This window comes from Talpa occidentalis, unplaced genomic scaffold (genome assembly GCF_014898055.3).
Source record: "Talpa occidentalis isolate TD23 unplaced genomic scaffold, MPIMG_talOcc4v2.1 talOcc4.10, whole genome shotgun sequence".
Lineage (NCBI taxonomy): Eukaryota > Metazoa > Chordata > Mammalia > Eulipotyphla > Talpidae > Talpa > Talpa occidentalis.
In genome coordinates this window covers 55,420,458-55,447,436 of record NW_023600993.1, presented here as the reverse complement: position 1 = coordinate 55,447,436, position 26,979 = coordinate 55,420,458, and the positions used below count along the sequence as shown (strand labels likewise).

Below are 26,979 nucleotides of genomic sequence, written 5' to 3'. Positions count from 1 at the left end.
AGAGTGCTACAGCCTTAAAAGGGAATTTAAAACTGAACAGAGGGATTGAAACTTTTGGAATCTCATCTCCAACAGCAAAAGAAAAAAAAAAAAAGAAGAATATAAACAAATGAGATTACATCAAACTAAAAAGCTGCTGCACATGAAAGAAAACATCATTAAAATCAGCCTACTGAAACTATAGATCTGAAAGCAGGGGAGGGGAGGAAAAGAGATCCAATAGGAGTGCAATGATGGTTCACCCTAGTGATGGTTCACAGGGGATGTGGTCGTGGGATATTTACGGGGACTACACCTTACGGGAGAAATCAAATACTGTAAAAATATGAATAACAATGTAAAAAAAATTTAATAAAAAAAGTAAAATCAGCCTACTGACTTTTGGGAGAAGATATTTGCAACCTTCATCAGACAACTCAATAGCAAAAAAACATGCAATCAAATACAAAAGTGGGGAGAGCTCTCTGCTTCTCCTGGTTCTATAGACAGCTGACTCTTCCTATGCAGTTCCTAGGGTGACCCTCAGATGCCATGGTGAAGGTTGGAGTGAACGGATTTGGCCAAATTGGGCCCTGGTCACCAGGACTGCTCTTAACTATGGCAAAGTGGATATTGTCATCAGCGACCGCTTTATTGACCTCAACTACATGGTTTTCATGTTCCGGTGTGATTCCAGTCATCGCAAGTTTAATGACACAGTCAAGGCAGAGAATGGGAAGCTTGTCCCACCTCTGTCTTCCAGGAGCATGATCCCACCAGCATTAAATGGGATGATGCTGGTTCTGAAAATGTCGTGGAGTCTGCTGGTATCTTCACTATCTTGAAGAAGACAGGAGCTCATTTGAAGGCCAAAAGGGTCATCATGTCTGCTCCTTCTGCTGATGCCCTCACGTTTGTGATGGACATGAACCATGAGACGTATGACAACTCCCTCAAGATTGTCAGCAATGCCACCTCCACCGCCAACTGCTTGGTCAAGGCCAAGGTCATTCATGACAACTTTGGCATTGTGGGGGGACTCATCAAAAGGTTTGGTCTGGTGAAGAAAAGGAGAGCCAGGGGGGAAATTTATTGCACCCCGGGTGGGATTCATCAACCCAAGGTGGGGGTCGGTGAAGCCGTGCATGTTGCCAGGGGAGGCAGGCTTTTATAAGGTGAGGAGAGGTCAGGTGGGAGACTGGGTTTGCACAGCTGGATAAGATTCTAGGGCTGGGAGGGGTTCATTGTCTGAGTTTTCTAGGCAGGCTTCTGCATTCCTGCCCCCAGGTGGGCTTCCTGATGGGCTTTTGCATTCCGGCCTCCTGCATGACCTTTCACTCATGAGTACAGGCCACACCATCACTGCCTCCCAAAAGACCATGGATGGCTCCTCTGAAGGAGGATGTGGTGCAATAGCCGAGGAACTGCCCAGAATATCATCCCCACTTCCACTGGCACCACCAGAGCTGTGAGCCAAGTCATCTGTGAGCTGAATGGGAAGCTCAATGTCATGACCTTCCATGTCTCCTTCCACAATGTATTAGTTATGGGTCTGACTTACTGCTTGGAGAAAGCTGCTAAATACGATGATGTTAAGAAAATGGTGAAGCAGACATCACAGGGCCCCTTCAAAGGACATCCTTGGCTACACTGAGGACCCAGTTATCTCCAGTGATTTTACCAGTGACACCCACTCCTCCACCTACAACGCTAGGGCTGGTATTGCCTTCAATGACCACTTTGGCACAGTTATTTCCCTGTATGACAATGAATTTGGCTACAGCAACAGGGTGGCAGACCTCATGATCCACATCACCTCCAAGGAGTAAGAGCGCCCTAGAAAACCAGCCCCAGCAAGAGCACAAAAGTAAGAGAGACACCCCCTCTGCTGCTAGGGAATCCTTTTCCCCACTAGTCCATATACTGAGAATCTGCTAACTTGACACAGTTCTTTTTTTTTTTAAAGATTTAATCGTTCATGCATACAAGAACTGGGGTACGGGCCAGAGGTGTGGGCGGGGTAAGAGGATTCATCAGAGACAGAGTGGGGAACAGAACAGGCAGACTGACTGAAATACACTGCTGAGGGGAGCAGCGGCCAAGGCAGGACAGGTCTGCTGCACTATGTCGGAATCTCCCTGGCTGCCTGGGGATCGAACTCATGCTGCAGGCTGCGAACAGCTTTACAGTGCTGTGCCCAACCACTTGCGCCACCAGGGAGGCCCTAACTTGTCACAGTTCTGTCCCAGAACCCTGGAGAAGGAGAGGGGCTAGGGAACCTTGCCCTGTCGTGTACCATCAATAAAATACACTATAGCCAGCCAAAATAAGAGCAGGGGAGGGGAGGCAGAGAATCTAAGTAGGCATTTCACAAAAGAAGATATATAAATGGCCAAAACACACATAAAAAGAGGTTCTACATTGCTTCATTAGAGAAATGCAAATCAGAACCACAATGAGGTTTCACCTCTTACCACTTATACTAACTGTTATCAAAAAGTCAAGAAATAATAAATGCTAGAGAAGAAGTGAAGAAAAAGAAATCCTTGTGCACTGTTGATGGGAATGTAAATTGCTGCAGCCACTTTGAAAAAGTGTGAAGATTTCCAAAATTTAAAAATAAAACCATCATATGATCTAATAATCCCATTGCCAGAATATGAAAATACCAATTTGAAAAGATATATGCACTCCTATGTTCTTTGCAGCACTATACATAATAATCAAGACATGCAAACAACCCAATGTCTGATGACAGATGAATGAATAAAGAAGGACCATGAATAAAGAAAACCAGCTGGAGCTGGTTTTTTAGTGGCTAAAATACTATTCAGCCATAAAACACAATGAAATTCTGCCATTTGAGACAACATGGTTGGATTATGCTAAGTGAAAAGAGTCAGAAGGAGAAAGACAAATACCCACATAATTTTACTCGATTGTGGAATATGAAGAAGAAAAAAGCAAACAAACAAAACTAAAACTAAGAGAAACCCTTACACTCTAACAACAGAATTGTGGTTACCATAGCAGAAGCAAGAGGGAGGGAGTGGGAAGAGGGGATCAATTGTTCTGTGGGAGATAATGATTGAACATTTGCAATGGGTGTGGTGTGATGTGGTGCTGTAGAGAGAAACTGTACACTTGAAACCTTCACAGTGTTGTAAATTAATTTTAAAGATTTATTTACTTATGCATACATGAACTGGGGTACAGGGCAGAGGTATGGGGGGGTGAGAGGATTCACCAGAGACAGAGTGGGGAACAGAACAGGCAGATCTACTGAAACACACTGCTGAGGGGAGCAGAGGGCGAGACAGGAGAGGTCTGCTGCACCATGTGGGGATTGAACTTGTGTGGCAGTGGCTGTAGATAGCTTCATAGGCTACATCTTAACCCCTCGTGCCACCAGAGAAACCCCGTTGTAAATTTATTTTATTTTATTTTATTTTTGTAAATTAATTTTAATTAAAAAAAAAAGACTTCTGTAATCTATGTAATCATTAAGGCTGTCTCTCTAAAGACTAAAACCCTTTCGGGCCTCCCCAGTGGCACAGCGGTTTGAGTGCTGCGCTGTGAAGCTGTCCACAGCCACTGCAGCACGAGTTCGATCCCTGGCCAGGGATTGCACATGGCGCTGCAGATCTCTCCTGCCTTGCCAGCTGCTCCCCTCAGCAGTGTCTTTGGTCCGTCTGCCTGTTCTGCTCCCCACTCTGTCTCTGGTGAATCTTCTCACCCTCCTGCGCCTCTGGCCTATACCACAGTTCTTGTATAAATAAATAAATCTTGGGCATCCCTGGTGGCACAAGGGATTAAGAGCTGCACTATGAAGCAATCCTCAGCCTCTGCAGCACAAGTTCGATCCCAGGCCGGCCAGGGAGAAACCCAAATGGCAAGGCAGAGCTCTCCTGTCTCGCCCCTTTCACTATATTGGCAACGTCGTTGGCCTGTGCAAGATAAAATGGATGACTGGGGGATACATGAAATGTATAGCCTTTGTACCTTTGTAAATTTTGGACATATGAATATATTGCCTGCTCAAAAATTGACAAGAGGGTGGGGGCGGGGAAAGGAGGGCTTGGGGTCAAAATAAGGGGGTTGTAATTGTATGGGGAATATAAAAATAAAATTTAAATTAAAAAAGAATTATATAAAGCAAAAAAAAAGAAAGAGAAAAAAGTCAATGTTGTGAAATAATTTCAACTGTCTCTGGGTTTCATTTTTGAAGTAATCAGTTTGAATTTTGTCTTTATATAAGCAAATTGTTATACTTTCTAAACAGTAGTGCTACTGATTTACAACATTGATTTTAGTAACACAATTCAGAAAATGTTTCCCTAAGAATATTCTGAAGAACACTGATCGATCGTGGTATAACAATAATTAAGTGTGTATCATTGTTCTGGTTGTCTTTTCCCAACTCCAAGTCAAGTGGATAAACGCTGTTAATTATGTTATAAATAAAATATTGATCAAAAATGTGAAAAAAAATTGACAAGAAGAAAAGTCATGTCTTAGCTCAGGTTTCCCAGGAAATAGACTGTAACATGGGATTTGCATTACTGTGTAATGCTCTGGCAACATTACTACAAGAAATGAAGAAAGCAGGATTAGTATTGCATTACAATTCAAGCAAATCAGTGCTAGTCAGACCACAGGAAACTCTGGAGATTGAACAGCCTTTCAGAGTTGCTCAAGGTCAGGGAAAAGTGCTGGGCACTGTTATTCTACAGCCACAAGTCACTGGAGGTAGGCTTCTCCTTGAAAAGGGATGTCAACTTGAGCGATGCATCAACTTTTGGCAGAGTACAGTTCCTGAGATGAGATCACTGAGCAATGATCTCTCAGGAGCTAAGAGAACAGGTATTTTGGATTTGAAATGGACTTTTGAAATACCTATTACTTATATATACCAGAGGTTCTCAAATTATAGTGTGCACCAGAATCACCTAGAGGGGCATCAAAAAATCCCATTTCTGTTGGGGGTTAGAATATGCTTCTCTTTTTTTTTAAGATTTATTTATTTATGCATATAGGAGCTGGGGTACACGTCAGAGGTGGGGTGCTGCAGACGCTGTGGATAGCTTCATACTGCTATGTTTAACCCCTTGCACCACCAAGGAGGCCCCCAGAATCTGCATTTCTAATAGGTTCTAGGTGATACTGATACCGAGAACTATTGTATCGTATCTTTTTTTTATGCATACAAGAACTGGGGTGTAGTAGGCCAGAGGTGGGGTATGTGTGAGAGGATTCACCAGAGATAAAGTGGGAGGCAGAACAGGCAGTTCTACTAAAACACACTGCTAAGGGTAGCAGTAGGCAAGACAGGAGAGGTCTGCTGCACCATGTGCGTTAGCTCCCTGGCCAGGGGGATCAAACTCAGGCCACAGCCATGATAGTGCTGAGACTTAACCCCTATGCCAGCAGGGAGGCCCTATTACATTGTCTCTTAACAATGGGTTAAATTCAGGGCCTCCCTGGTGGCACATCGGGTTGAGTGCAGCACTGTGAAGATGTCCGCAGCCTCTACAGTGTGGGTTCGATCCCAGCCAGCCAGGGAGATACCCACATGGTGCAGCAAACCTCTCCTGTCTCACCCACTGCTCCCCTCAGCAGTGTATTTCAGTCAGTCTGCCTGTTCTGCTCCAGCTCTGCCTCTGGTGAATCCTCTTACCCTCCTGTGCTTCTGGCCTGTAACCCAGTTCTTGTATAAATAAAAATAAAATCTCTTTAAAAAGTTAAAAAGAAAAACTCAGCAGAGTTGAATTATTTGCTCATGTATGATAGTTTATCATTGATAGTGTTAATACCTAAATTCCATGGTCAGACTGGTTTCTTTATAAGCCCATACTACCTTCTCTGTAATCCTAGTACACTGGAAACTAGACTTTGACACTAACACACTTGCATTATAAAAATCTTTACAGATGGGGCCTCCTTGATGGTACAGGGGGTTAAAGTCTCACCGCTATCAAGCGATCGCCATCCCTGGCTCCAGCCAGACAACTAACACACATGACTCAGCAGACCTCTCCCACCTTTCCCACTGCTCCCCTCAGCAGTGTATTTCAGTAGATCCACCTGTTCTGCTCCCCACTCTATCTCTGGAGAATCCTCTCACCACCCTCCCAACCCCATACCTCTGGCCTATACCCCTTTTCTCGTATGCATAAATAAAAAATAAATCTTAAAAAAAACTTTACAGGCACTTTCTCTGTTTACAGATGCCAGAAAACTTCTGTCCTGTTAGTTTGGTCTGTGAGTCTCAATATATTTCTTTCATTTTTAAACAGGATATATAAATCAGTGAACAGATTACTATTTTCTGTGATGAAAACAGTTTCTTTCAACCTAACTCCATTTGTATCACAACCCGAATCAGTAACATAAAGGCTAAGGGGTGGGGAGTAGTGGGTGAGCAAGTGAGTTTCCCATTAAGAAATTAACATTTAGGGGGCCTCCTTGGTGGCACAAGGGGTTGGGATGCAACCTGTGAAGCTAACGGCAGCCACTGCCGCACGAGTTTGATCCCTGGCCAGGGAGCAACCCACATGGCACAGCAGACCTCTCTTGACTCGCCCGCTACACCCCTCAGCAGTGTATTTCAGTCAATCTGCCTGTTCTGTTCCCCACTCTATCTCTGGTGAATCCTCTCAACTCCCGCACCTCTGGCCTGTACCCCATTCTTATATGCATAAATAAATAAATATTTAAAAAAAAGAAGAAGTTAACATCTAGGGCCTCCCTGGTGGTGCAAGGGGTTAAGACACAACCTATGAAGCTATCCACAGCCACTATAGCACGAGTCCATCCCCAGCCAGGGATCTACCCACATGACTCAGCAGACCTCTCCTGACTCGCCCGCTGCTCCCTTCAGCTGTGTATTTCAGTCAATCCACCTGTTCTGCTCCCCACTCTGTCTCTGGTAAATCCTCTCACCATTCGCCCACACACACCTCTGGTCTATACACCAGCTTTTTCATGCATAAATAAGTCTTAAAAAAAAATAGAATTTGGGCCTCCCCTGGTGGTGCAGCAGTTGAGCGCTGGGCTGCAAAGCTGCCCACAGCCTCTGCAGTGTGGGTTCGATCCCCGGCTGCAGGCAAGGGTCCCACATGGCACGCAGACCTCTCCTGCCACGACTGCTGCTCCCCTCAGCAGTGTATTTCATCAGACTGCCTGTTCTGTTCCCTGCTTTGGCTCTGGTGAATTCTCTCACCCTCCTGCGCTTCTGACTGTACCCAGTGCTTGTATAAAAATAAATAAATAAATCTTTAAAAAAAATAGAGTTCTGGGCCTCCCAGGTGGCGCAAGAGGTTAAGCACTGTACTATGAAGCAATCCGCAGCCTCAGCAGCACAAGTTCGATCCCCTGGCCGGCCAGGGAGCAATCCACATGGCGCAGCAGACCTCTCCTGCCTCCCCCGCTGCTCCCCTCAGCAGTGTATTTCAGTCAGTCTGCCTGTTCTGTTCCCCACTCCGTCTCTGGTGATCCTCTCACCCCCCTTCCCACATCTCTGGCCTGTATCCTAGTCTTGTATGCATAAATAATAAATCTTTTAAAAAAAAAAAGAAAGTATACCAAATAAAATCTGGCAACAACCCAAGTGCCCAAAAACAGATGACTGCATCAAGAAGATGTGGTATATATATATATATATATATATATATACACACACACAATGGAATATTATTCAGCAATCAAAAAAAGATAAACTGTCATTCACAGCGACATGGATGGAGCTAGATGGAATTATGCTCAGTGAAATAAGTCAGAAGGAAAAAGAAAAATATCTATGGTTTCACTCATAGGACTATATGGGAACCAAATAAGACATCAGGGGAAAAATTATAATAATACAAAACAAAACAAAACAAAAACAAACAAACAATTATAAACCAGAGACATCCTGCAAGGGAGGAGGAGGGAGGGAGATCAGAGAGAGAGAGGGTAGAGCATAGGGGACTGTGGTGATGGTTCATGGGTGAATTGGTAAGGGAAATTCTATGGGAACTACACCTGGGGGAGGGAGGGAGAAAGCTATGTGTATGAACTATGTGTAAAATATATATAAATTTTAAAAAAGAATTTTAAAAAAAGAAGAAATTATACCAAAATACACTGGGTGTTGCAGGGCAGTTTATACAAATTAGGATTGTTGAGGGAAAATGTTATTTAGAAAGTGGTTGTATAACAGGTTGGTGCCCGGGATAACGGGAAGTTCCAGGTTCCCTGCACCACCCAAAGGAGGGTGGAGCTGAGCAAGGAGAAGAAGCTGCAGAGGAGACCGAGGAAGTAAGGAAGCAGGATGGAGAGCCACAAGGAAACCTGGAGGAGGCACATGGAGCCGAGAGACTCCGCTTGCCCTTTGGTCGTGAACTGGGTGACACAGATGTGGGTGAGAGACCCATGGGGAGGTGACAATGGCAACTTTTATCATGATTTTGATTTTGCTCTTTTCCCCCTGGACTTGTCTGGTCGTTTCTGACCCTTTTCTGTGGGTCCCCACTGGAAGTTGCTTTAGACTTGTGGCAGACTTTGGGGCCTTGCTCTGGGCCAATCCTGTTTGAGTGGACTTTTACCCACGAGGGGACGGGTAACTGTGGGTGCTTGATTTAGAAACTATATTCTTGCCTTTCCTGTATTGTTTACTAAATGTATTAAAGTTCCTTTTCATTAAAGTCTCATATGTTTTTGTGTTGATGCGGCAGATGGCAGAAACTATTTAGAGCAGGCAGGTTTGCAGGGTCTGGGGAGCCCCTCTTCCTGCCCTATAACAGATTCTATATTGACTCATTAAGGATGATTAAAAGTTAGCAAAGGAGAAGCTGAGATAAAAGACTGTTTTGCCAAAAGTAAGTGCAAAGGCAAGATGCAGTCAGAGTGTGGTAGGAAGAAGAAATAAATGAGATGAACAGGGCCTTCTGTGCCATGCATAGGTTTAGTTTTGGACCTTGCCCTAAAGTCAATAAGGTTGAAAGAAAATGACGGTAAGATTTGTATTTTAGAAAGAGGGTAGACTGAGGTGGAAGAGGATAGAACATTAGTTAGCAGGCTTTTGCAGTCATCCAGGAGAGAAATAACAGACTAAACTAAAGCAGTGGCAATGGATATGGCTGATTCAAGATGTTCCGGGGAAAAAAATGTGGTCAGAGGGATGTTTGGAATTCAGTAGCCACACTAGTCTCCTTATGGTCCCTTAACAGTGCCAATTCTCACTCCAAGGGCCTTTATACTTGCTTTTCTTAGCGGAACACTGCCCGTGCTAAGATACATGCTTCTTGCTTCTTCTCCAAGCACCCTGTTATTTTCTTTTCAGGCACTTGCACTATTAGTGTCAGACACATTTGTGTGTTTGCTTAACATCTGACTTCTAGGTCCTCCCTGGTAGCACAAGGGGTTAAGCACAGCACTGTGAAGCTATCTGTAGCCTCTGCAGCACAAGTTTGATCCTCCGCCAGGAAGCTGCTCACATGGCGCAGCAGACTTCTGTCTTGCCTGCTGCTCCCCTCAGCAATGTATTTCAGTCAATCTGCCTGTTCTGTTCCCCGTTCTGTCTCTGGTGAATCCTCTAACCCCCCGCACCTCTGGCCTATACCCCAGTTCTTGTATGCATGAATAAATAAATCTTTAAAAAAATTTTAAAAACCCACCTGATTCCTGCTGTGGAAGATCTTTAGGGCAGGAATATGTCTGTTCATTAACCACTGAATTACCAGTATGGAGTACTGTTGTATGTAAACAGTAGGTATTCAGTGATAATGTTGAAGGAGTAACTCACAGATTGATGCTTTGGTGACCGGTTCTACCTAATGAAGTCTAAAGACACACCAAGTCCAGACACATAAAAGTAGGGGCAGGGATTAACAACAGTCATTGCTTACTGAGTTAACTCCAAACTCTTACCTATTTATTTATTGATTTATTTATTTATATTTAAATTTTATTTTTTATATTCCCCATGCAATTACAACCCCCTTATTTTGACCCCAAGCCCTCCTTTCCCCGCACCCCCAACCCCCATAGAGTGTCTCTGGTTCATAGTTGTTTGTTGATTTTGATTTTTTCTTTCTTATAATTATTCTTTTTCCTGGTCCCTTTTTTAAGTTTTCTAGATTCCTGCTATGAGTGAAACCATCCGGAATTTTTCTTTTTCTTTCTGGCTTATTTCGCTGAGCATGATCCCTTCCAGCTCCATCCATGTTGCTGCAAATTGCATGTGTTTATCTTTTTTCAATGCTGCAAACTCTTACCTATTTAATTTTCAGGATTTTGATTAACCTGGGCAATGCTCCAAGTCTTCCAGTCTCACTGGACCTCCTTTCCTCACACTCATCTGCAGCTTCACCGTATTTTCCCAAACTCTTATTTGGAACTTCATCCCCTTCCTGTCCTCGAATTCCCTTTCCTTAAAGATTCGCATCCTCAACACCCTTTCTCTGATGGGGTCTACCAATCTCCAATTCAATTCCATTTGGGTACAGGATTTGGTGACACATTTGTGAAATGCCAGCCCGGGTGAACCCCACTTGGGGAGAAATCTCCATGGTGAAAGATGGTTTCCCCGCGCTTGAAATGCTGGCCCGAGAGGTTAGAAAGAAATGCTGCAGAGGAACAGCGTGAAGATGCAATGTACTAGAACAAGCCCTGGCCTAGACCTGGTGTTTGATCACCGGCTGTGTGACCAGAAAGGTAGGTCGGGGGGTAGCTGACAGGTGGGCCCTGGCTTCAGAAGTGGGGTGAAGCGCCGCCGGCGGGCCTCCCAGCCATGGAGACACGCTCCCTGCCTTCAGCCCCGCGCCTCGAGCCCGCCCTTCCACAGCGCAGCGACAGTTAACGTGGCCCCAGTTCGGATACCACCACCGGCAGGCAGGCGGCGAGGCAAGGAGAAAGCACCGCCGGCGCGGGAACAGCGCCCGCGTGACGCAAGCCCGGCTACCAAGAGCAGCCCCTCGGAATCTGTGCAAATGCGCCGAGAGTAGCGACACTCAAAACCGTTTTCTTCCCAGACAATTCACAGCACTGGAAAGACTGCACAGAGAACGCGCGGGAAAGTCGCCGCCACCTCCCATGACCCCACACATTGGCTAATCCCGCTGTCGTTCCTGGAGGCCCGCCTTCCCTGCTCGCGGGCGATGTTCTCATTGGCTAACTCACGCCAACTGTCTGCCCTCATTGGCCAGTCGCTTCATTCGTCCTGTTCAGGCGGAGGAGACAGGCGGAGAGCTGCAAGGCGACCCACCCCACCCGCGCACAGGCGCGTCGGTGTTGGGGTTGGAGGCCCCGCCTCCGCGTGCCGTGTGCAAAAACAAACAGCCGTTAGGAGGAGGTTCTGGGGGCGGAGCCATCTAGAAGAAGGCGCGCAATTGGGCAGCCGCCAGGGTTCAAACCAACAAGGCGAGCAGGCATTGGTCGGGGCGGCGCGAGGCGGGTCCCGGTTATTGTCCGGGCTCCGGTGGCGGCGTCGGCGGTCGGTGCTGCGGGAGCGGCGGCGGCGGCGGTAGCGGCGGCTCGGCAGGAGCGAGGGCGGGAGCGGCCGAGACCATGGTGAGGGCGGCGGGGCGGGCGTGAGACAGCGGGAGGGCGGCGGTGGTTGGGCCGCGCCGCTACCTGTTGAGGCGGGCGGGCAGCGGGCGGGTGGCGGCGGCGGGTGGGCGGGCTGCAGGCGGCGCTACCCGAAGTCTCGGCCTCGCCCGCCCGGGCGCCCAGGCGGTGGCGGCCCTCCCTCACGGCCGCGCTTCCCCGCCCCAGCGACCGACTTTCGGTCTTAGATTGTACGTGGTTTCCTCCTGAAATGCAAATCGGTAAGAAAAGTGCGGCTCTTTGAAAACCTAAGCGGAGAAAACTTGAGTTGGTTGGAGAGTTGGGAAGAGTAACCGTGCCCCGCCGGAGTCGCGGAGCCGCGGTCCTCCGCGGTCGGGCTGCCCGCCGCGGCGCTGCGCGGGAACTGGAGCGGCGCAGCCCCTGAGAGGACGGGAGTCCTGTTTACTGTGAAATTCTCGCGTCTTCAGACTGGGACGCACCTCTGGGCAATGGCTCGCGACCTGCACCCTGCACCCTGCGGGGTGTGGTGGTTGTGCCGCGCTTTGTGGCGAGCGGACCCGCGGCGGCTGAGGGACGGTTCCGTTTCCTCGTTTCCGCGGTCGGGCACCTTGCTCAGCTCACGATTGTCCTGATCCTTGCTGGTCTTGAGGTGTTGCTCGCTCGGTCTCGGCGATGTGCTGCCAAGTCCTGGAGAGAGGTTCTGGGAGACTTCGAGCTAAGTGAGACCACTGTAAACAAAACAGACCCTCCGGTAACCTCGCTTAGCTCGTGTCCCTGGGGAGGATTTTTTTTTTTCCATCGTTATGAGAAAAACCCCGTTGATCGAAACCTCGATGAAAGAAAAGACGTGACTCGAGGACTTTCGGTATCTTTGGTGTCCCTTCGCTGGTAGCTAAAAATACATAGCATTAGCATACGCTAAAAATACTGGAGGCATTGAGTTGTCAGTCTTGTTTTTGAGATTTTAAATTGAGAATAAGCGACCGCGTCGGTTAAACTATGGGAAAATGTCTTGGTATCCAGTTTTCGAGTCTTTTTGAATGAAATGTACTCCACATCTCTCCATTAGGGATATTTTCAATCAGCTTAACCCAGCTCAATAGTAATTCACTTCTGAGAATTAAAAATATTATATTGCTTTTGCTTTGTTTTTCAGTCAGCATCTGTGCTAAAATGAATATGCAAAAGTCACTGAGTTTGAGAGGGTAATGAGAAAGTATTGGGGATGGTGCACGGGTGAATTGGTGGTGGGAATTTTACAGAAACTACACCTGAGAGGAGAAAGCATACATTGTTCAAAAAAAGAATAGTGTAAAATTTTTTAAAAAAGGAAAAAGTAATTATTCACATATTTCACAGTTTTATTTCACAAGTTTGATACCATAAAAGTTTGTTTTTGTTTTTTTTTTAAAGATTTGCTTGTTTATTTATACAAGCACTGAGTACAGTCAGAAGCGCGGGAGGGTGAGAGAATTCACCAGAGCCAGAGCGGGGAGCAGAGCAGGCAGAAGGACCAAAGTACACTGCTGAGGGGAGCAGCGGGCGGCAGGAGAGGTCTGCGCGCCATGTGGGACCCTCCTCCGGTGGCCGGGGATCCAACTGGCGCTGCAGAGGCTGCTGGCAGCTTCGCAGCCCAGCGCTCAATATCTATGCCACCAGGGGAGGCCCGCCTTTGGTGCCTTTTAATTGACAACTGTTTTTCAATTGTTATTTTCCAAATCCAGTGATAGACAGTGATTAGAATTTTAGATTCATGCCCTAGTTGAGAGGTTTTTAAGTGTTTTGTAGTAGACCAGATAGGACTGTAAAGATTTCTTTATTTGGGGAAGAGGTGAGAATATATTGTTACTTGAGCTGACCCAGAAGTTAAAAAAAAAAAGTATGCAATATCTTATATAAACTTATCATCAGGAAGTATTAAAATACATGAGGCATCCTGATAGTAATCTAGATGAGGCATCCTGATAGTAATCTAGAGATTCTCAGTTCTCTCTTATCCTTAAATCAGTCTCTTGCTAAAATGTTAAATATAAAAAAACATATTGGAGGCTCCCTGGTGGTGCAAGGGAGTAAGTCTCAGCACTGTGAAACTATCTGCAGCCAGTGCAACAGGAGTTGGTTGGATCCCGACCAGGGAGCTAGCCCACATGGCACAGCAGACCTCTCCTGTCTCACCCACTGCTCCCCTCAGCAGTGTATTTCAGTCCATTCACCTGTTCTGTTCCCCACTCTGTCTCTGGTGAATCCTTCCCCCCCACACACACACCCCCCTGGCCAGCACCCCAGCTCTTGTATGCATAATTGAATAAATCTTTTTAAAAAAACATATTAATTCATTCTTAGGCTTTTATTTTATGGTTTTGAAAGATGAACATTAAATCAACTAAAGCATGCAATTGGGAACTAAAGCAGTTGATTTTTAGCTTTAAGTTTTTCAGGATAGCATTATAAAGGGAATATACCATTTTAAATTATCCTCTAATTTAAAAATATAGAGTTGCAGACGGTGATCCAATCTTATAAACTGATTTTTTTTTTAACTAGTTGCATGTACTTTGCCTTTTTCACATGGAAATGTTTTGTGTGTGTTCTTTATCTACACATTTCTGTAACTCATTGAAATGGCTGCATAATATTCCCTTGCATTTATATACCATATTCTATTAGTGAACATTAAACATATTTTTAAAGTATTTCTATTAGTTGAAAGTAGTATTTAACTACTTCAGTATACACCTGAAATTTTTTTCCCAAACGTGAGATTTGCTATTTTAGACTTTTTTTACAGTGACATTAAGTACAATAATATACAGTCATCCCTGCCAGTCATCTGCAGAACTTTTTCTTCTTCTCAAACTGAAACTGCACCCATTAAACAGTAATTCTCATTCCATTCCATTTCCCCTTCCCAGCCTCTGGCAAACACCATCTCTGAATTGGGCTTGGTACCTCATGTAAGCAGAATCATAAAATGTTTGTTTATAAACATTTGTTTATAAATGTATATGTAAGCATTTGTTTATAAACGTATATATAAACTTATGTATAAAACTTATAAAGGGGCCTCCCTGGTGGCACAAGGGTTAAGTCTCAGCACTATGAAGCTATCCACAGCCACTACAGCACAAGTTCCATCCCCAGGGCCAGGGGGCTAGCCCACAAAGCACAGCAAACCTCTTCTGTCTCTACCACTCCTCCCTTTGGCAGTGTATTTCAGTCATTCTCTCTGTTCTGCTCTTCACTCTGTCTCTGGTGAATCCTCTCACCCCCTGCACTGGATCACGAAGATGTGGTATATATACATAATGGAATCCTATTCAGCAATCAAAAAATATAAACTCATGCCATTATCAGCCTCATGGTTGGAGCTGGAAGGAATTATGCTCAGAGTAATAAGTCAGAAGGAAAAAGAAAAATATCGGATGGTTTCACTTATAGGAGGATTATAGGGAACCAGATAAGCTATTAAGGGAAAAAATAATAACAATACAAAACACAACAAAACAAAAGCAGATAGACAATTATAAACCAGAGACATCCTGCAGGGGAAGAGGGGAGGGAGGGAGGAGCACAGGGGACTGAGGTGATGGTGCATTGGTGAAGGAAATACTGTGGGGACTACACCTGAGGGGGCGGGGAAAAGGAAACAGTTTAAAAATGAACAATGATTAAAAAATATATAAATAAAAGAAAAATTTTAAAAAACAATGCTATTATGGACATGAGTGCACAAATACCTGTAGAATCCCTGCTTTTAATTTTTCGGGTATGTACCCAAAGAGGAATTACTGGATCATATGGTAATTCTCTGTTTAATTTTTTTTTTTAAAGATTTATTTATTTATGCATACAAGAGCTGGGGTACAGGCCAGAGATGCTGGGGGGTCGGGGTGTGAGAAGATCCACCAGAGAAAGAGTGGGGAACAGAACAGGCAGATTATCTGAAATACACTGCTGAGGGGAGCAGCAGGCAAGACAGGAGAGGTCTGCCTTGCCATGTGGGTTTCTTCCTGGCCGGCCGGCCGGGGATCGAACTCGCGCTGCAGAAGCTGCAGATTGCTTCATAGTGCAGTGCTTAATCCCTTGGGCCACCAGGGAGGCCCTGTTTAATTTTTTTTTTTTTTTAAGAATTATTTTATTTATTTATGCATTGAAGAACTAGGGTGTAGGCCAGGGCTGAGAAGATTCACCAGAGACAGTGGGAAGAGGAAAAGTTGGATTTACTGAAATACACTGCTAAGGGGAGCAGAAGGTGAGACAGGAGAGTTCTGTTGTGCCATGTGGATTAGCTCCCTCGCTGGGGTTGGAACTCAGACCATAGTGGTGATAGTGCTGACACTTAACCCCTATGCCACCGGGGAGGCCCTGTTTAATTTTTTTTTTTTTTTTTTTTTTTTTTACGATTTATTCATGCATACAAGAGCTGGGGTACAGGCCAGAGATGTGGGGGGTGACAGGATTCACCAGAGACTGAATGGTGAGCAGAACACTCAGATCTACTGAAATACACTGCTGAGGGGAGCAGCAGGCAAGATAGGGGAGGTCTGCTGGACTCTCTGGGTCACCTCCTTGGCCGGGGATCGAACTCTTGCTGCTGCAGCTGCGTACGGCTTCATAGTGCTGCGTCTTACTTAGCTCCTTGTACACCAGGGAGGCTCACCTGTTTGAATTTTTTTTTTTTTTTAAGATTTATTTATTCAAGCACTGTGTATAGTCAGAAGTGCCAGAGGGTGAGAGAATTCACCAGAGCCAGAGCAGAAAGCAGAACAGGCAGACTGACGAAGTACACTGCTAAGGGGAGCAGCAGGTGGCAGGAAAGGTCTGCGCGCCATGTGGGACCCTCACCCGGGGGCCTGGGATCGAACCGGTGCTGCTGTGGGCAGCTTCACAACCCAGAGGCTGTGGGCAGCTTCGCAACCCAGTGCTCAACTGCTGCGCCACCAGGGCAGCCCTAAATTATTATTATTTTTTTTAAAGATTTATTTATTTATACAAGAACCGGGGCACAGGCCAGATGCGCGAGAGGGTGAGAAGCTTCACCAGAGACATAGCGGGGAACAGAACAGGCAGACTGACGAAATACACTGCTGAGGGGAGCAGTGGGCGCGACAGTGGAGGTCTGCTGCACTATGTTGGACCCTCACTGACTGGCGGGGATCAAACCGGCACTGTAGAGGCTGGAGACAGCTTCACAGCGCTGTGCTCAACCGCCTGTGCCACCAGGGAGGCCCTGTTTAAATTTTTTAAGGGTTTTTGGTTGGTTGGGTTTTTGGTAACATGCTTTTCTTTTTCTACAGAAAAACTAAAGTTCTGAATATTTCTGTGAAAATGATATGTAGACAAATTTTTAAGAAATTTGCTTCATTGTGAAATATCTCAAACATAAAAGTTAGAGGCCCTCCCTGGTGGCGTGGGGGTTAAGTTGAGGCACTATGAAGCTATCCGCAGCTACTGCAGCACAGCACTGATTTCAATCCTGGCAGGAGTTTAGTCCCTGGCGGGCCAGGGAGCAACCCACATGGCACAGCAGACCGCTCCTGTGTCACCCGTTGTTCCCCTCAGCAGTGTATTTCAGTACATCTGCCTGTTCTGCTCCTCCCTGTCTCTGGTGAATCCTCTCCTCTCCTGCACCTTTGGCCTGTACCCAAGCTCTTGTATGCATAAATACATCTTAAAAAGATATATATATAGGGCCTCCCCTGGTGGCGCAGCAGTTGAGTGCTGGGCTGCGAAGCTGCCTGCAGCCTCTGCAGCGCTGGTTCGATCCCCAGCCGCAGGTGAGGGTCCCACATGGTGCACAGACCTCTCCTGCTGCGCCTGCTGCTCCCCTCAGCAGTGTACTTCGTCGGTCTGCCTGTTCTGCTCCCTGCTCTGGCTCTGGTGAATTCTCTCACCCTCCCATGCTTCTGACTGTACCCCGTGCGTGTGCGTGTGTGTGTGTGTGTGTGTGTGTGTGTGTATGGCCTCCCCAGTGGCGCAGCGGTTGAGTGCTGGGCTGCGAAGCTACCCACTGCCTCTGCAGCGCCGGTTTGATCCCCAGCTACCAGACGAGGGTCCCACCTGGCGCACAGACCTCTACTGCTGCGCCCACTGCTCCCCTCAGCAGTGTACTTCGTCGGTCTGCCTGTTCTGCTCCCTGCTTTGGCTCTGGTGAATTCTCTCACCCTCCCGCGCTTCTGACTGTACCCAGTGCTTGTAGAAATAAATAAATAAATCTAAAAATAAATATATATATAAAAGATATATTTACCTTATTAAGATTGTTTAGTCTGAAATTTGGGGAAAGTTTTCCAGTTCTTGGACCTCTCCTATTTTAAGTATGTATGGTATGATGTCATTTTTTTAATATAAATTAAGGAAAGGTGATAATAACATATATATATATTTAAAGTTGAGGGAAGAGATCATCTAGATTCTTTTCAACTACCTAAAGTAAATTTGGAAGAAGTATTTATTCCTGAGTATTTTTGAAATAGTCTTTCAGCTCTTCATCTCAAGTTTTATTTTCTACCTAGGCTGGAGGTAAAGCTGGAAAGGACAGTGGGAAGGCCAAGGCTAAAGCAGTATCTCGTTCACAGAGAGCTGGACTACAGGTAAATATATCCATGTTGTTTGGTTCATTAAATTATTTTCTTTAGTGTTCATGATCCATACGTTTCATTAATTACCAAAATGTATTTGTACTACCTTGGTAACAAGATTATTAAGATTAAGATCAAGTTATGAAAAGATCTTAAATGAGTTTAGTCATTTTGCTCTCTTAAAATCTATTGTCTTTTTTTTTTTAATGTATTTTAACAGCAAAGTTACAGGAACAGCACAGAAGACAATAAAAACATGTACATGCAGCTAAGAAAATTACAGTGAATGGATGGAATCTACTATATGATAAAAATGCAACAAACATCAGTTAGTTGACATCAATAAGAAATGTACTTGTTTTTTAAAAATCCAAGTGTTGGCATGGTCCAGAAAAATTTAACAGGTTTATTTATAATTGTTGTAAAGTTGAATTGCCCAAACTTACTTATTGAACATTTTGACTTGCATTAATGTTTTATGTCTCTGCGTTTATATTAAAATTTTACACACAAATGAAAATGGAAAACTGTCAATACCTGATTTCTGTCCCCCATTTTTCCATTTGCAATCATATACTTGGGTGCCTTTAAACCCCGTGGGGAAGAAATAGCTAATGTTCAAAATTACCAGTAACAGGGAGAAGTTTTTTTTAGAATGAAATGTTTTCCACCTAGTGGATTCTTAAGCATGGTCTTCACTGTGACACTCTAGCTGGATGTCTTTCGGCACAATTGTTATAGTTTTGGCATGGATAGCACACAGATTGGTGTCTTCAAAAAGGCCAACCAGATAGACCTCACTTGCCTCCTGCAAAGCATCAATAGCTGCACTATGGAAGTGCAAATCTGTTTTGAAGGCGTGAGCAATTTTCACACTATGTGCTAGAAGGGAGATTTGCAAATCAGAAGTTGAGGACTACTGATAATATCTTATTTCATGAGTGCCACTGTAGCTGGGCTTTAACAATGAGCTTTCTTCATCTCTCCAGTAGAGGGCATGTTCTTGGGAGCTTCTCTTGTAGGCAGTTGCTTCCTTGGTGCTTTACCTACCACCCCTTGATTTGCAGGCAGTCTGCTTTGTATGAGTCGTGGTAGAAACCTCCTTATTTACCTCCTTCTTCAGCTGGATCTCAGCCAACACTAAATTTATTTTTTCAAAAGATTTATCCATTTAAAAGATTTATCCATTTATCTTGTATCCATACAAGAACTGGGGTACAGGCCAGAGGTGGGGGAGTGTGAGAGGATTCACCAGAGGCAGAGTGGGGAACAGAACAGGAAGACTGACTGAAATACACTGCTGAGGGGAGCAGCAGGCGAGACAGGAGAGGTTGGCTGCACCATGTGGGTAGCTCCCTGGCCAGCTAGGGATCGAACTCGTGCTGCAGAGGCTGCAGACAGCTCAACCCCTTGCACCACCAAGGATGCCCCAAACAATAAATTTATTATTCCTAGAGTTTCTAGAGTTTAATTACCTTTGTTTCTCTTCTAAATTGTGCCATATTGAGGGGCCTCCCCTGGTGGCGCAGCGGTTGAGCGCTGGGTTGCAAGGCTGCCTGCAACCTCTGCAGCGCCAGTTTGATCCCCGGCCACCGGCGAGGGTCCCACCCAAAAAAAAAAATAAATAAATAAATAAATTGTGTCATATTAAAGTGAGTACCCTGTAGTTTTTGTTGTTTTTTTTTTTAAAGAAGGTGTTTGTAATGGTACATTCACTTTCAGGATGAGATAGAATTTTGGTTAAAATAATGAACTTTTAGTCTTCTAAATATGTCCCCAATAGCTTTCCTTCTAGATTAAGTTCAGAATACTGTTTCAAGCTTCATATATTCGTATATTGAATTGTTGCAACTTTAGCTCACAGATTCAAAATTTTCTGAATGAGTGATAATTAATACCTATGTGTGAGCTATTTTTTAACCAGATGCTCTGAAGGCTGAACTGTAAGGTTTGGATTTTATTCTCTTGGCAGTGGTGAGCCATTGAAAGTTTTTGAGCAAGAGGATGGCATAATCCAGGTGGTACTGATGGAAGGAAGGTGGGACCTTAACTTGATAGGCACATTCTATACTTTAGAGCTTCATGTAATTATCAATTAGAATTTATATGAAGTGGGCCTCCCCGGTGGCGCAGCAGTTGAGCGCTGGGTTGCGAAGCTGCCCGCATCCTCTGCGGCACCGGTTCTATCCCCGGCTGCTGCCCGGCCACCGGAGGAGGGTCCCACATGGCGCGCAGACCTCTCCTGCCGCCCGCTGCTCCCCTCAGCAGTGTACCTTGGCCCTTCTGCCTGCTCTGCTCCCCGCTCTGGCTCTGGTGAATTCTCTCACCCTCCCGTGCTTCTGACTGTACCCAGTGCTTGTATAAATAAATAAATAAATAAATCTTTTTTAAAAAAAAAGAATTTATATGAAGTGGGAGATAGAAGATATATGAAAACTATTACAGTGGTTTAGGAATAACGTGTAATGCATACTTGGACTGGGTGAAATGAAAAGGAATAGCAGGCATGTGTGCAAAAAGTAGGAGGAGAGGTACATTGTTGAGGAAAGTCAAAGGTTCAGAACCTAAGGGATAGAGGAGTTTGTAGTAGGGGCAAGTTTAAGATAAGTTTTAAGTGGGGTGACTTTGCACCAAAAATATTTGGTATTGGAAAATAGCCAAAAGTTATAGATTTGAGTCCGGCTTTCCAAGAGATTTGAGGTTATTTATGTAAAATTGGTTAATTTGTGCTATGCATACAAGGACATAGGTGAACCCCTCAGAAAACACTCTGCAGCCTGAAAAGAAACGGTTTTCAAGGTACTACTATGTGCTGGACAGCATGCGAATCACTGGATGCAGGGGTGCAGGTAGGGAGATGTTAAGGTATTGATCCTGTTTTAGGGAGCTCAGAATTACTTAGGGGAAGCATGTAACCCAAAAAAAAGAAAAAGACATGCCTTTTCTCAAGAGTGCAAACTAACGTGGCTATTAGCCACGTTAAATATCACTACTGCTTTTTTAAAAGGGTGTGTAACAGAAGCCAAGTTTAGATTGGAAGAAAACAAATGACAAGAAAGTAAGGGTTTCAGAATTTGCTTTTAAATGTTGCCTTTGGTAAAGCGCTATCTAGACTATAACTAGAAGCAGTCAACGTAGACATGTGGAGAAGTTTTAAGTGAAGCATGCAAAAAGGAAAGGAATCAATGGGAAAGAACTTGGAGCTGTTGCAGTGATGGAACCAGTTAAGGGGATGGGGTGAGGAAGGTCTTGGAAGAAAGAGAGTGAGGGTCAAGGACACAGACAGATAGGATTAGGATCCTTTGAAATGAGGAAATACCCTTTCTCAGAAAGTAGAAAGAGTCACAATGAGAGAATAGTGTTGATTTTTCTAAACGCTCAGGTTACCTCTTGAAACTAAGGAAAAGAGAATGAAATTACAGCCTAAGGAGGATGGTGGGAGTTGGGGGCTTAGTCACAGGAGGCTGTTTACCAAATTAACTAGATGCCAGTATACCTTTACTGGGCCACATGGACTGTGCAGTTGATGACAGCATAATTTCTCTTCGTTTTAAAATGACACTTCATATTATGTAAAAATTCTTAAAACCCAGTACTGGTTTGTGGTTTTAACTTTTAGGTGTCCTTCAGGAGTGTAAAAGCAGGCATGAATAGGTGGGGCTGATTACTAGGATATAGCATGTAGGAACTGTTGACTAGCGAATAGGTTGTCTTCTAAAACATGTAACTAAATTGTATTTTATTTTATACTTTAGTCATATTATCCAATCTTTGATTACACTCGGGAGTGCCATCTTGAGACTCTTCAGTGATTCCCATTTGGATGTTCTGTTTCAGTTTCCTGTGGGCCGTATCCATAGACACTTAAAGACTCGCACCACAAGTCATGGAAGGGTTGGTGCCACTGCTGCAGTGTACAGTGCTGCGATTCTGGAGTACCTCACTGCTGAGGTTTGTGTGGAGAGATGTCTGTAAATATGTGGGAATCCAAAAGCTGTCCTAGACTGAAACCCATGGAATGTGTGTTTGAAATAAAAAATGATACATGGTCATTGCTTTCATTAATGGCAGTTTTAGATACATCTTACCAACCTTAACACAGTGCCAGTGTCAAAAGAACCTTGGTATACTCATATTTAAAGATGAGCAAGGGGGCCTCCCCGGTGGCGCAGCGGTTGAGCGCTGGGTTGCGAAGCTGCCCTCAGCCTCTGCAGTGCCGGTTCGATCCCCGGCTGCTCCCCGGCCACCGGAGGAGGGTCCCACATGGCGCGCAGACCTCTCCTGCCGCCCGCTGCTCCCCTCAGCAGTGTACTTCGGTTCTTCTGCCTGCTCTGCTCCCTGTTCTGGCTCTGGTGAATTCTCTCACCCTCCCGCGCTTCTGACTGTACCCAGTGCATGTGTAAACAGAACAAACAAACAAACAAATAAATAAATAAATAAACATGCCTCTATAAAAAAAAAAAATAAAATAAAGATGAGCAAGGCTCAAAAATCCATGTTTTTAAGTGACCTAACAAATTATAAAATAATTTAAAACTGCTACAAATTAAGCAAACTCTAAAGTGTGTATATCATCAGGTGACATTTGTGAATTTATAGCATAACCTCTTAGCTAATGTAGATAAGGGATTGGATAAAGGTTTGCCAGTATGATGACACATTTTAAAAATTACGCATTTTGATGAGAGGAAATTTGGTAGAAGACTTAGCGAAGTCTTCTGTTTCTCTGTGTGGTTATTATATGCATACCGTGCAGTATTTGCAGTTTAACCTTTCAAAACAATGAATTATTTGGGCAGGAGTTCTTAATTCTTCTGTCATGGGTCATCACTTCTCTAGCCCTTTCCCTCCTAAGGAAAACATGGGAAGCCATCAAATTCTTCCTAACTACATTCCAAGCTGGGAAGATTGAGTAACAAGTAAGTCCAAGTAGAGATAGCCAGCCTAGTAGAAACAGGTGGAGAAAGAAGTGGTTGGAAACCAGGCTGAAAGATTTAGGTTTAATCTTTTTTATTAATTATCATTACTGTCATGTCATTAACCCCACCAATCATTTGTATCTGTTGGAGAATTAACATTGAATTACAGATAGTTTCAGCTTTGCTATGTCATGAACCAGGGATTTTATGTTGGCAGTTTGGTACTGTTTGAGAACCTCTTTCCTCCTTATCTGTCTTAACACCAGTTTTCATTTAGCTGCAGAATTTTCAGAAAGGCAAAAACATTTTGTTCAGTCTAGTGGAAGCATGAGCAAGGGTCAGAATCTCTTAAGTTCCATCTAAAAAACCCATTTTGTTTATCCTTGGGAACTTTGACTGCAGAAAGCGAGAATAAGAGAGAGAGGTGTGTGCGCCTGTGAATACGTGCCCACGTAAACATGCATGCGCATGCATTTAGTCAGCATATTTTCCAGAATTTTTAAGTTTGTAGTTTTAATAATTAGTCGAGGTAAAGAAAATATAGAAATCTAAGGTTGAGATCATCACTTTTTAACCTAGATTTTGTATTAGAATCACTTGGGGAACTTAAAATAGTATGGGGCCTCACCCCAGCCCACTCTGTCCCTTGGGAGAATGGAGTAGGGCACTGATAGTTTTGAAAGCTTGTGAATTGCTTTGATTGTACACTGAGGGTTAAGAGAAGGCTCTATGGGGAGTTACTTTTGTATTTGTATCAAAAAGGTTTATTGTGCCTTTGTAGTGTACAAAAGCAACAGAAAAACTAAAAATTCAGTTTTGTGGCCAGCTGGGACTTTGAAAATCTTTTTTTTTTTTTTTTTTTTTAATGTATTTGAAAGAGCAGGTTTATTAGAAAAGGGACAGAAGAGTGAAGTATGCTTGCATAGACACAAGTGGGCCGAAAGAGCTGCCCCAAAAGGCACAGGTTTGCTGAGAGAGGCCTACATAGTTGCAGGCAGGCCACTTGAGGAGCGCTGCTTCCACGGAGGGAGGTCAGTGAGGAGAAGCCCCGGCAGGGTACAGGTCGTGGGCAGGCAGGAAGGCTGCTGCCCTGCAGAAGGAGAAAGTTGGTGAAGAGAAGTACCTGCATTGTCACACGTGGGCAGAAAGACTGCTGCTGAAATTCCTCTTAGTAGGAAATTCCCATTGCGAAATAAAGGACTATTAGCGTATTGCCTATAAGTTTATGGGGTTCAATGATCATGTTAAAAACTCTGAATAAGAAATTATATAAACTTTTCTGCAAATATTAAATAGAATCTGGTCAAAAATAGACTACATGAGTATATTACAGTGTAATTTTTCTAGATGTTCAGTTTTTCTAGATGTTTTTCTTTATCCGTCCTTTCTATAGCGGTGCTCAGTTTTGTAGCTCTGTTACACAAAATTACTGTAAGAGGGCCAAATGAGGGAAGGAGAGTTCTGTAAAGCATTATAGATAGAACTATGAAAAAGAAAAATGTGTTAATGTTAACGGTAGTGGCAGGGGTGCTGTATGTACTGTATGATCTGTATGTACTGTATGATCTGTTTAGCTATAATTGCAAGTTTACACCTGAATCCTTAAAACATTTGCCTCTGATTTGATGTGTTATCTCACAAATGCTTTGTAGGTGTTGGAGCTAGCAGGTAATGCTTCCAAGGACCTCAAAGTGAAGCGGATCACTCCACGTCACTTGCAGCTTGCAATCCGTGGTGACGAAGAATTGGATTCTCTCATCAAGGCTACCATAGCTGGGGGTGGTATGTACTGTTACCTCTACTGTCTCGATTGTTTTTGGCTTTTCTAACTTATATTTCAGAACAATGATCCAGTGCATTTGAAAAGCCAACTTAAAAAAAAACCAACTTAAATTCTTCTTGTATTTTTTTAAATATTTATTTTTATTTATGCATACAAGAACTGGGGTACAGGCCAGAGGTGTGGGGGATGAGAGGATTCACCAGAAACAGAGTGGGGAGCAGAACAGGCAGATCTACTGAAATACACTGCTGAGGGGAGCAGAGGGCAAGACAGGAGAGGTCTGCTGTGCCATGTGGGTCACCTCCCTGCTGGGGGATCGAACTCATGCTGCAGTGGCTGCAGATTGCTTCATAGTGCTGTGTCTTAACCCCTTCAGCCACCAAGGAGCCCTCAAAGTTAGATTCTAGACATGTTTTTTGTTTGCTTGGTTTTTTTTACAAGCTCCCCAGGGAGACAGACCTTTCATTAGGAAGGAGATGTTGTGTCTCCTCGAAGCCCCAGCTTTTGGTGGTGGGGGTGGGCAGTGGTGTGTATGTGTGTATGTTTCTTGCGTTTGTGGCATAGGCCACAGTCTCAGCACTGTCTCCGCTACAGCCTGAGTTTGATCCCCAGCCAAGGAGCTACCCCATATATGGCACTGCAGGCCTCTCCTGTCTCACCCGCTGCTCCCCTTCGCAGCATATTTCAGTCAATACACCTGTTCTGCTCCCCACTCTGTCTCTGGTGAATCCTCTCACACCCCCATCTCTGGCCTACACCCTAGTTCTTCTACACACAGAAAATTAAAGCTTATCATATTACATGCAATTTTAGGAGGGGAGTCCAGACCCTAAGGGGGCAAGGGGGCAGGGACTTAGTTATAGATACTTTAACAGGATCAGAATGTGAAAGGAACTTAAGTAAATTTCTGTCTTTGTATAATTGCTGTTTGGTTGAGACATTGACATTATAAAATATATAGCCAGCTTAGATTTGTTTTTAATAATACTGTTTCTTTTCATTTTATTCTAGGTGTGATCCCTCACATCCACAAGTCTCTGATTGGAAAGAAGGGACAGCAGAAAACTGCTTAGAGAGTTGTTTTAACCAACCCTCTTCTTCCCCATTATTGTACTGTTACTGAGACAGAAGAAATAGTGGGGATATGTGGAATTTTTAAAAAACAGTTAAATGGAAAAGCATAGATCATTACTGTAGACATGATAAAAGAAACATTTGTACGTTCTTAGACTCGAAGTTTGATAAAAGTACTTTTTCTTGTGGCAACAGTTGTGTGTTGATTGGCTAGGTTTCTCCCATGTGTTTTATACAAAAATGGAATTGATAAACCATTTTTTTAAAAAATAATTTGTCTCAAAACTGTTCTGTTCATAATGTGTTTGGAAATATTTTGCTTAGACTAGATTCTTTAGATTTCATATTAGCTATATATAATCTTAAAACAGAAATTGGGGATATAGCTTTATTGTGATTGGTACTGTAGTATATTGAATCTTAGATGCTGTCCATTTGTAGTATGCACCATTATGTTACATACCATTAAAGAAAGAAAAATTGCCAATTATACCATGATAGGCCATCAGTTCTGAGGTGTATCCCAGTTTCAGCAATGTTAGAATATGAAAACATGCATTTAAGATTAATGAAATAGAAATAATTTATTACATAGTGAGTACTTACTATGTGGCAGTCCCTGTGCCAAGCACTTTAGTGATGAAGATATTTTAGTAGTACTACTTTTTTATATAGTATATTGATTTTTTTTAAAGATTAGTTTATGCACACAAAAACAGAGGTATAGGCCAGAGGTATGGGGGGTGAGGGGATTCACCAGAGACAGAGTGGGGAGCAGAACAGGCAGACTGAAATACACTGCTGAGGGGAGCAGCGGGCGAGACAGGAGAGGTCGGCTGCACCATGTGGGTATCTCTCTGGCCAGCCAGGAATCAAACCCGCGATGCAGAGGCTGCAGATAGCTTCATAGGTTGCGTCTTAACCCCTTGCGACACCAGGGAGGCCCTTTGATTTTTTTTTTAAGATGTGTTTATTATCCATACAAGAGCTGGGGTGTAGGCCCCCGGTTGTGGGGGCAGGACAAGAGGATTCACAGAGACAGAGTAGGGAGCAGAACAAGCAGATCTACTGAAATACACTGCTGAGGGGAGCAGTG

General features: G+C 44.1%; 1 protein-coding gene and 1 pseudogene across 1 annotated transcript; both read left to right on the top strand.

The window, feature by feature from the left end:
- Nucleotides 1–531: 531 nt before the first annotated feature.
- Nucleotides 532–1,808, top strand: LOC119253175 (glyceraldehyde-3-phosphate dehydrogenase-like; annotated as a pseudogene).
- A 9,658-nt stretch (nt 1,809–11,466) lies between these two features.
- On the top strand, nt 11,467–26,072 carry LOC119231367 (histone H2A.V). Its single transcript, XM_037493145.2, has 5 exons — nt 11,467–11,529; nt 18,042–18,119; nt 21,945–22,058; nt 24,679–24,808; nt 25,821–26,072. Exons 1-5 carry the CDS (start codon nt 11,527–11,529, stop codon nt 25,880–25,882), a joined length of 387 nt encoding a protein of 128 aa, XP_037349042.1. The 5' UTR covers nt 11,467–11,526; the 3' UTR covers nt 25,883–26,072.
- The last annotated feature ends 907 nt before the right edge of the window (nt 26,073–26,979 follow it).

Bases quoted from the DNA above. Each gene is read 5' to 3' on its own strand.
- LOC119231367 (XM_037493145.2), top strand. The intron at 18,120-21,944 runs GTAAATATATCC...GTTCTGTTTCAG, and splicing joins CACAGAGAGCTGGACTACAG to TTTCCTGTGGGCCGTATCCA. The intron at 24,809-25,820 runs GTATGTACTGTT...ATTTTATTCTAG, and splicing joins GGCTACCATAGCTGGGGGTG to GTGTGATCCCTCACATCCAC.